Source organism: Haliaeetus leucocephalus, unplaced genomic scaffold (assembly GCF_000737465.1).
Source record: "Haliaeetus leucocephalus isolate CR32 unplaced genomic scaffold, Haliaeetus_leucocephalus-4.0 Scaffold417, whole genome shotgun sequence".
NCBI lineage: Eukaryota > Metazoa > Chordata > Aves > Accipitriformes > Accipitridae > Haliaeetus > Haliaeetus leucocephalus.
In genome coordinates this window covers 1,197,140-1,207,442 of record NW_010972853.1, presented here as the reverse complement: position 1 = coordinate 1,207,442, position 10,303 = coordinate 1,197,140, and the positions used below count along the sequence as shown (strand labels likewise).

General features: G+C 38.6%; 1 protein-coding gene across 1 annotated transcript; it reads right to left on the bottom strand.

Moving 5' to 3' along the window:
- Positions 1-2,276: 2,276 nt before the first annotated feature.
- On the bottom strand, positions 2,277-7,898 carry ERH (enhancer of rudimentary homolog (Drosophila)). Its single transcript, XM_010574273.1, has 4 exons — positions 7,878-7,898; positions 6,660-6,747; positions 5,373-5,493; positions 2,277-2,772 (listed from the first exon to the last, which is right to left on the bottom strand). The coding sequence occupies exons 1-4, from the start codon at positions 7,896-7,898 to the stop codon at positions 2,670-2,672; spliced, it is 333 nt and encodes a 110-aa protein (XP_010572575.1). The 3' UTR covers positions 2,277-2,669.
- Positions 7,899-10,303: the final 2,405 nt, after the last annotated feature.

Here is a 10,303-nt window from a genome sequence, read left to right as displayed (position 1 = left end):
CAGTTGCACATCAGGTAGATGCTGCAGCATTTTTTTTTTTTTTCCTTCCAGTGTATTCAGTCAGCTGCTCAGTTAAGCAACAAATCTGTTCTTTCGTGAATAGTTAATCAAGTAAAAGGTAACTTTAAAGGAATATGGAGAACAGCAGTTCAAGAACTACACACTAGTTTTATACCCAGTAGCTTATTTCAGGCAAAAAACCCAACCAAACAGTCTTGTAGCTGGGTAACGGGGAAAAGAGATGATGCCCAAGTCCCTTCTCTTAAAGTGGTTTACAGACCATGTTTTTCTATCAGCAGAAGGCTGAGTCTGGCTCCAGACATATAAAAGGAATATTTACTTGCATTTTCCAGTTCTGTGAAAACTTATCACTGAGATGACCACAGAAGTTTGTTAAAAAAAAAAAAAACAACAAAAAACCAAAACCAACAAAAAAAAACCCAAAAGTGAATTAGCCTTGATGTTAAAGCTTGTTTACCTTCCACTTCCCCCAAAACACCTTCACAAAGTCCCTTTCATAAAGGAGAAACGTTTATTACCATCTGCTTTTAAGTACCTTTTTCCCATTTTCTGCTCTAACATGAGAAATTTGTATTTTGTACTTGTTTACTGGTCTTAGTTCACACAGTTACTATGCTAGAGCCAAAACCAAGGAAGAGGAAGGGTTTTTTTAATCAATCAGACCAAACTTTAGGTTACCTCTGAAGGAAGAGCTGTGTTATGTTCCAAGTTACTGATTACTATAGAATCAGCATGCTCCTTGTACTTTTCACAATAAGGGAAGAGTCCACATTGCTGATTTTCCTTAAATTGAAAACGAGCTCACAGAATGAGGAAAACATCAAATCACTATTTTTAATGTGACAGGAAGTGAGAAGGGATGTTTATTTGGCTTCATTTAAAGACTGCAAAAATGCATCCTACTTAGCACCTTGAATGATCCACCATGAGAATATTGGAATTTTTACCAAAAAAATTGTAAACATTTATCAAAAGTTAACCTCAAACATGTCAGGAAAGAACATGTCATTTTACTACTTGCTACACAGGAGGATAAGCTATACAAGCTGTTTAAATAACATTGCTTATATTAAACCTGAATGTTATTATATGGGGCAATAGTGAATTTTTTTAAGTTTTACTTGCTGTGTCAAGCTGCATTTGGATGTAAAACTTCCATACAGAAGTATTTATAGATTTAAGTAACCTTAAGTGGATTAATATACTTCTGACCTACTATGTTTTGAAAATCAGTATTTATTATAAAGGAAGCATGCTTTGATGTTAGCAGATTGAATTGATTCCTGGCCACTACAACTGTAGAGCTAGTAGGTCTAGTCTCCAATTTGTATTTGTGTTGAGCAAAAAGTTTAACACCTCCTCCCAATATCCTTCTAAGAATTTCTATCTCTCTAGTAACTTGATTCCAAGTCTTCAGCAGCTATTACTTAAATGAAGCTATTTTCATTAAAGCTTTACTATAGACAGACAATTTGACCTCAGATTCTTTTAAGCCAATCCATTTGCTGTGAGGTCTATCAGAAACTATTGATGTGTATTAGGAAGTTAAGTGCACTAGAGAGAATTCCATTCCTCTGTTAATCCTGGAACTGCTCCTGGTTGAGTATGCCTGTACAGTCCAAGACTCAGATCTGTACCTACAGTAGGCAAACTCTGGAGTAACACAAAGGCACAAAGTACCAAGCCAGCCTTGCTTTTCTACCTGTATTTTTTGGTCTAATGTGTCCTCCAATCCAAACTTTTTCAGTACAGCAAAATTACAAAGACATCAGTGTTCAAGATATCTAGGGGCAGATATAATTTTACGGTGCATGCAAACAGTTAAGTCCTTGTCCTCTGTAAAGAGAAAATGCAGTTTGGGGCAGATCCCCATCAAGACAATTTGCTTTGCCTATTCCTTTCTCAGGGGAAGGTTTTAAGTGGACTAATTCATGGGGTCTGTGATGTGATACATTCAGCCTGGGCTCTCCCATCACCTATCCTGGAACAGACACACCTACCTGAATATAAATGCCTTGTAGAAAGATCAAGTTTAGATTGCAAGAGGGTTGCTGTGTTTCCCAAAGATCCCCAGGAAAGACAGTAGTCAAGACTAGGCCAGAGAAGTTAACTTGGCAGGCCAGAATTTGAGCCATTTTCTAATACAGCAAACAACTGTTGGCTCAGTCCACATGTTTCAAACCTCATTCCTTGGCAAACAGGCAAGAAAGATTTAATTTGTTTTCTGGCAAAACCCACAAAATTCAGCACTCAAGTTTAACTAAAGGGTAGTTTTTTATTCCCCAATAAGACCGTCTCAAGGACATAACTAAATGTTGGAAAACCCACAGGAGGGCACATACAGTGAATGTGGTGAAGTACAATGTGAACAGCCCCAGGGGTTCAAATAAGGTAGGACCATTAGCTAACCAGAGGAAAAAAAACAAATTAAAACTCTGTTGAAGATGTTGCACTTTCTTCTCCATTTACACTGAAAAAAAAGTCAAATCCAACAAAATCCTTGCATCTCTAACAATACATTCAGTCCTGGCTAAAGAGTTTAACAAGATGGCAACAGGATGACTATAATACAAAACGTTCACTACTACACTCTGTACACACCTGTTGTCCAAGCCCTCCCCCAAACCCATGTAATGATGGTGCCCCCATTATTTGCTTGCTTGCTGGGCCTGCCTGCGGAGGAGGACATAGATCTTCTCCTTTATCCAGTCTTTATTGTATGGTTGGTATGTCTGAGTATCAGCACGGTAACTAGAGAGAAAAAAAAGAATGAATTTAACATCAGTCTGCCCTGTAATACGTTTACCAGAAGAACTTCACAAACAATTAAGCGTCCTCAAGTGTATGAGGCAGAAAGTTGTGTACAGAACACAAGTAATATCAGAAGTAGATAGGAATTGCGACTTACCAAACAGATTTATCCTGTTGCCTAAAAACCAGTTACCCAGCAGATCAGTAAGAACCTAAAACAAAACTAGATGCTCCAAGGACTACTGAGTGACTGGATCACAGTGTGTTCACATTTTAATTCATGAATATAATTACTTATGGGAGACAACAAATGGAGCACCTTAATATTCTGGAGCTCAGAATGAAGAAGAATAGTTCCACCAGGAAACAACCTAATTTGTCTTAATGAGCCAAGCACTACTTCAAGCAAGTGTTCAGGTAAATTCAAGTGTTCCACTTCTGTTTGGAATTTTTAGAGAATGAATAAAAGCACAACTTTCCAGGAGCAAGGGTAGACTCATAGATGGATGACAAAGGATTCTTGCCAGTTGGCAGTGAGGACAAGCTCACATCTAAAAAACAAGGCTGCTTCATAAAAAGCAAATTGAAAACAAGAACCCACAGACTCATTTTCTTTGCTATTCAGGGATAGTCGATTTCTTGCCAAGGCCAGAGAACTCAGTTACTCAAGACACTGTCGAACTGAAGCAGAATTAGACTGAAAAATGAAAGCAAATTGCGTGAAGTTATCTGTGTAGATTCACACCCTCCTTTTCCCTCTCAGTCGTTAAAGTTGAATGGGTTTTTTTGATGAAAATGGTATTTTCAGTGATGCTTCAAGAACTACTGACGTCCTGGTCAGTAAAAATCTTGATACACATATTTCTAATCAGAAGGGTGAGATGGTCGTTGGTAAGAAGCTAAGTAAAAATCCAGAGTTAACTCAATCCAGACCAATTTACAGTTCTTACCTAAGGAAAAAACCCTAAGCATACTGTTTCTAAGAAAGCCTTTTTATTTAAAACCCAGCATGACTGGTTCAAGGCCACAGAAAGAGTTTCAGTATATGTTGATATAGTAGCAGTTAGTAGTAGTTCCAGTGCAGTCTAAGAAATGTTAGTTTCAGGAAAAGTTACTGATTTCTGCCCCTGCCCCAATCTATTCATAATGCTACACTGCAAGACCAGATAGCAGGTACTTTAGGAATCTCCATGAACACAAGACATGTCTAGTACACTATGTGCTACATGTGCCATCTGGTGGAAAACTGTAAGCTGAAGTAGAAATTGGCACGACACTGAGTTTACAAGCCTAATTAAGAAAGGCACAAGACTGTAGTGGAAACCAGTTGCTACTTCCCAAAGCAAGTAGCTAGCTTCAGTCTGTTAGATAAACTAAAACAAAGTGTGTCTTTCAAACTGCATCAGCCCAGCACTATGACACCTGAAGATCAAATGTGGCAGAATGTCTAGGGACAAGGTAACTGCAGAAATTGTAATCCTGTTTTACTTATTCTACTGAAAACTTTTGGCATTTGTAATAAGTCACTATCAGTAACAGAGATTCAGTATGTACATCAGAATGCAAAAGAAAGCAATCTGATGCTCAGGGGTTTTTTTTAAATAACTTTTTGTTTTGAACTGGAATCAACTGGCAAAGGCTGTTCACTGTGCTGCTACACAAGTACTTGCACTCAGATTTCAGACAGAGCAGTACAGCTGCAGGAATGTACATGCCAGATACTCACTGGCTTAAAAAGAGTTTGTGGCATTTGAAGACCAAATGCTATGTGTTTTGCTATTTGAATACGAGATTTGTATCCTTATTCCTACAGAATTTCTGCAAAGCTGATATCACTGTCATATCAAACCATTACCTTGAAATTTATGGCATGGAAAATACTTATGATCTGGACTAAGTGATTTAGTTACAATATTAAATCATGTTCTGAATAGTGAAATCTAAGATTTAATTTCACAGTGCTGTCAGAATGGAAAGTACACAAGACCACCTTTGCTTGCCCACAACTTTAACACACAGATAAGAACTGGAGATAATGTATTCACAAGAACACTTAAACAATTAGCTAGAGTTCTCTGAAGGATTGATCTGTTCCTCAATCACTTCATTAGGATTTACAGAAACTTCCATCTTGCTGTATCTTGATGAAAATAAACAGTTGACTGCAATGCATTTCTGTAGACTTCTACTGTACCACTAGTACAGCCCTCAGCTGAATAAAATTCTGTAATTGTTCTGCCTCCTTAAGAATCGGACCAACTGCACAAAAGCAGATACAGCCCCAATTTAAACAGATTCTAGCATTAATAAAATATGTAGCTGTATTAAACTGTTGGACTTCAGTATTTGAAATGCAGGGAGCTTCAATGTGACTAAAATCCAAGTGGAACTGTCAGTTTCTGAGCTTTCTTCAGAGATACTTTATTTCGTTGCAGTGAACTGAAGTGGGCAACATGGCATGCTAGCTGCAATACTGCTGCCTTACAAACAGTTATTGAAAAAACCACCCAGAACCTTACCAAATTTCAATAAAACATGTTTAGATAGAAGACTTCTGACTTCTCTAAGTCACTGAAATGGACTTGTACAACTGAACTTACACAAGACAGCTGAGGTCTGCCAAGTCATCAATGAAGTCAAACAATTGGCTGATATCATATGTAATGGATGGACTGTTGGGATTCATTCTCTTCAGATGCTCTTCATACATTTTACAGACTCCTACACAGAAAGAAGAGTAACAATGCAATATTAAAAAAACAACAACTGTATTTGCTGAAACTTCTTCAGCTACTGAATCACAGTTACCAGGAAAGTTTAGAGATGACTACCATGAAAACAGAGACATAAACTTCTTCCTCAGATTTTGCAGAGTTGAAATGCTTTTGTTCTAGCTATTTGCATTGAAACATAATACTACAAAATCTGGTAAGATGCATGGAAAGAAGCATTATCATCATCTAGAGCAAAAAGTTTTACTTCTGTCAAAGATGTAACTTTCCATGCAGTAAGCTCCAACTGAAATCCTGAAATTCCTTCTAATAATTTTAAGACAGCAATTGCAACATATATTCCTACTGTACAGACACCCAAGAAAGAAAAGAACTAATGTCAAATAAAGCTACTCAAATCTCATAAGATCATTCTTGATGAAAGAGTCAAACAGGGCTACTGAGGTAAGAGTGATAGCACAAGCCTGTATATGAATTTAAATCAGTTTTATTTAAGCTAGTCCATAAATAATTCAGATACATTTGAGAAGAATACAATATTAAAGTGAGCACAGAGGCTTTACATGCTGTTGTTTGCCTTGCAAAACTTCCTGGAATTAGAATTTTTACTGTTAAGTGAAATTCCACATTTAAATCATACAGCTGTAGTATTTCAATCTTCTTTCCAAGCTCACTATGTGTCTCTCAAAGTCATGCAGGATTTTTTTCTCTGGCATATATATCTCATGAGGCTGCAAATTATTTATCAATTGCATACATACTTCTACATATAATTTCCAGTAGCAATGTTTCCTTTGCATGGCTAGCACAAAGATTAGTGAGTTAGGCTCTGATCCTGCAATGAAATGCATTCAGGCAAGTCTACTGCATGGCCCCACTAAGAATATTGCCTGCTATCATGAACTGAATGTGGTTCAATTTAGTTAAATCAAAAAGAGACATTTAATATAAAAAAGGAAGTTTCAGAAACAAAGAATAACTATTTTTTAGTTTGCTAAAACATTAGTAAACTAAAAGCATGAGACATTTTTGCATTTTTTTGTTAATTACCTTGGGAAGACATGAACAGCAACTTATTTTCTTACTGAGTAAGTTTGGGAATATGTCAAAAATGGAGTTTTAACAACAGTTTTTGACTACCACGTCTGCACCCACCTTCCATGCACTCATTCACCGATTCATAATCAGCGTATGTTCTGCCTTCTGGCCTCTTGGTAGGCTGGACAAGTAGAATTGTGTGAGACTGAAAAACAAAACAAACACCAAGAAAAGAGGTTACTTGCAAAATTTGAATGATTTTTTGTTTGAATTAAGTTATTTATCTGAATGAAGCACTAAAAAGAAGCATAATATTAAAACACTGAACTAGCAATCAAGGACCAGACATTTTCCAAACAGCATTTACTATTCATATAAGCTGTGTTAATTTTTGTTTCAAATCAGTCCCATCAATCCTTACATAACTTTAAAATGTGTAAAATCACCAGTAAAGCAGCTACTGTGCTGAAAAAAATACCACGGAAATAATAGTTTCTATTTAAACACAAAAGCAAAGCAATAAAGTCAATGTATAAAAGCTATGCTATGCATTTACTTATTTTATTTTATTCCAAATGCAAGCTGATATTAAGATTTTAAATACCCCAATTAAAGAGCAAGGAGGGAGTCCAACTTAACTTCACTGTCAGTCCCACCTTAAAAGATTTTAACAGAAATAGCTATTTTGAGTTATTCTTTTAACTTGAAGGGAACACAAATTATACAATAAATCTATACATAGTATTCAAGATTATTTCCTGCAAAACAGATGCACTGATTTTTCATGCATCAGTGAGTCTACTGAAACAGTAATTATGGAACACGTAACTGTTCCAAATGTCAGTGTCTATAAGCTTGTTATTCTGCAGGAAAGACTTAGATGATTGTACAGTCTGTGGCTTGCATTATTTCTGTAATATCTGTCACTTGGCTACTGCAAATAATTTGAGCAAACAAGAAGCAAGATTTTTTGAAGTGTACACAATCCGTGATCCAATTAACAGGTTACACAGCACAGGAAGTTTGCAAGCAGGCTACAAAACACCATTCCCAGTGCTGCTAATTGGATCCAACGTTTTCAATGCTAATATATGAGGTGAGCACACAACATGTAATATTCATGGAGGCCAACTGCAGAGTAAGACACACTGGAAACAAATACCAAAGCATTGGTCTGAAATTAATCTGCTGCTGATACAAAGATCCTGACCCACACTGTGGACATATCAGTGAAGATACTAGTTCAGTGTTTATCAAATGCAGTGACAGAAAAGAAAAATGGCCAATATTAGAATTTACAAGGAACATAAAAGAAAACAGTACAAATTTTTATACCATGACTGATAGTGTTCCCATGCCTGGAATAAAGTTTTCAGTTCTTTAAATTCTGTCTCAAGTAGCATGGGAGAAGGCAATTCAGAGAAGCCCAGGAAAAAGTTACACAGAGAAACAGAAGCAGCAAGACTTTTCCCAATCAGAAATGGAAAAAGAGGGGAATTTTTGTTACACACTGTAACAAAAATCATACAAAGGAGACTAGACCATTTAAGTCCACTTTCATGTATGCCAGAGGACACTAGATTTGAAAGGAATTCCCCAAGCGGGGCTGGTATCTGGCTGTTCCTAAGTGCATTGTACTTGAACAGGCGTGTCTTACCAGGGAGTCCAAATGACTGCCAAACTTTATTATAAAATACTTTTTCCAGCACTATCATTTGTATTTGCTGGTCACTGATGACAAAGCTTGGTTCCAGGACTTGCAACTCTGACTTCCAGGGAGCATTTGACTAAGGATCTCTCATTAACAACAATGGCCGAGGTGTATCGGGCAGTTCAGTCAGTACGTTCTAAAAAAAGGCTGTGTTATTTTAGCATCAGAATGTCTTGCAAACTACATTTGTGGTGTCTGATTACATGCACATATTTATCTTTTTCAACTAAACTCAGTATTAAAAAAAAGTTGTGTGTGTTTGACAAAACCTAAGAGAGCATAGATAAAACTGAATCGACCAGGAGTTACGGAACTGTACCATAATTGAGTGAATTCTGTGTTTGGTCTCTCAGGGAGAATCTTGCTGGGGAATTAATTTAGGCTTTCTGGCCTATAAATACTCAGGCTATCCCTCCCATTCTTTGATTGTTAAATGAATGTATACATTCTGAAATTATCCCAATAATCAGATTATAGAAAAAAATATCAGTGAGCCAGATGTGTGAGCCAGACATGTGAGCCAGTTCTTTCAGAACTTTACAGTAGAAATTATTTGGGCTTCTGACTTTAAACTGTTTATCGCGTCAGACACTTTACAATATCCATACCAGATACTGGCCTGGAACTTATTAAAATTAATGCCATTGGGACCATCCATGCTGTAGAATTAATACATTACATCTCACACATTTCTTTGGGAACTTCCCATTATTCTACCTTAAGAGGAAAAAAAAAGAAATTGTTCGATTTGATAAAATTGCTCCTCCTCTCCTATCACATCAGTACAAAAAAGTGACAAGTTCAGAAGCCCGAGAGAAGTTTCCTCCAACTATTACCTGCCCTACTGCATATGTGCCTAGGTGACAGGGCAAGAATCAGGGTGATTAATAACTTATTATGTTTTCCTATAGGTATAAATCTTGTTGTTAGGAAAAAGAAAGCCAAACCAAGGGAAGATCCATAAACCTTCATGTGTTAGGACCAGGTTATCTGGAAAAGCCCAATATGGACTCTTCTTATTATGACGCATACGTTGGGTTTTCTTGCATTTTCTTTAAAAGCGCAGTTGTACTGGCTGCTGTTAAGCAGGACACTGAATGAGATACCACATGGTTTATATTACACCAATAATTTTGAACTTCTAGAGAGCACTATAGAAAGCGTTCCAATTACTGAAGACACAGCCCTGTAAGAATGGTTAAGGCCGTGCTGACAGCCAAAGCAGCAAGACTTAGGAGCTAGGCAGCACCTGCCCAAAGAGGCTTCCACCAACTGCGGTCCTATTAAAAAATAAAGTAAAAAAAACAAAACAAAACACAAAACAATAAAAAAGTATTGTAAGAAGAAGATGTGCAGCGATGCAAATACAAGTAGTATACTGCACACACCTAAATGCCTTTCAGTTACTTCTGCTAGGCAGAAAAAGCAGTTTAAGTGTCACCTTTCCCTTTGGACAACAGGGACGGGGCTTGTAGCTGCTCATCCTAGCAGAAGCTAACCGCTTTTGAGCGTGTGCCAGACAGTTGTAGAACTTTGCTGCAAACCCAGAAGCAGCGGTCCTTCCACCGCAGGGCAACCGCTTGCTTCAGCATATTCAAATTTATTAGACGCACGCGAGCGAACTGCTGTGACCGGTAGGCCTTTGTGCTTCAGCGTGCCATTCAAACGGCCCACCAGCGCAAGCTACCGCCCTTCCCTCCTCCTCCGAGCACCGGGGCGGAGCAGGGAAAGCAACGTGGGCAGAAACGGCTTCGATTAACGCAAATCAGCCAATTAAGGCAGGCACACGCCCGACGGATCCGCGAAGCCAGCGCTCGCCAGGAAGGGCTGAGCTTCCAGAACCGCCCTATAAAGGGGCTGAAGCTCCCGGGCGAGCCCGCTCCGCGCCCGGGCCGGAAGCCCCCCCCCCCCCTCCCCTCACCCGAGAGCAACCGGCCTTTGTGGCGGGGAGGCTCCGGCGACGGCGGAGGTGTGTGTGGGGGGCGCTTCTGGGGGCCGCTGCCCCGCCAGCACGTGCTGCCGCCCGCCCGGGCCCGGAGCGGCGGCCGCG

Coding starts and splice junctions, on each gene's coding strand:
- ERH (XM_010574273.1), bottom strand. CDS start 7,898: ATGGGAACACTATCAGTCATG. Junction 6,748..7,877: donor TGGGAACACTATCAGTCATG/GTATAAAAATTT, acceptor TTTGTTTTTCAG/TCTCACACAATTCTACTTGT. Junction 5,494..6,659: donor GGTGAATGAGTGCATGGAAG/GTGGGTGCAGAC, acceptor CTTTCTGTGTAG/GAGTCTGTAAAATGTATGAA.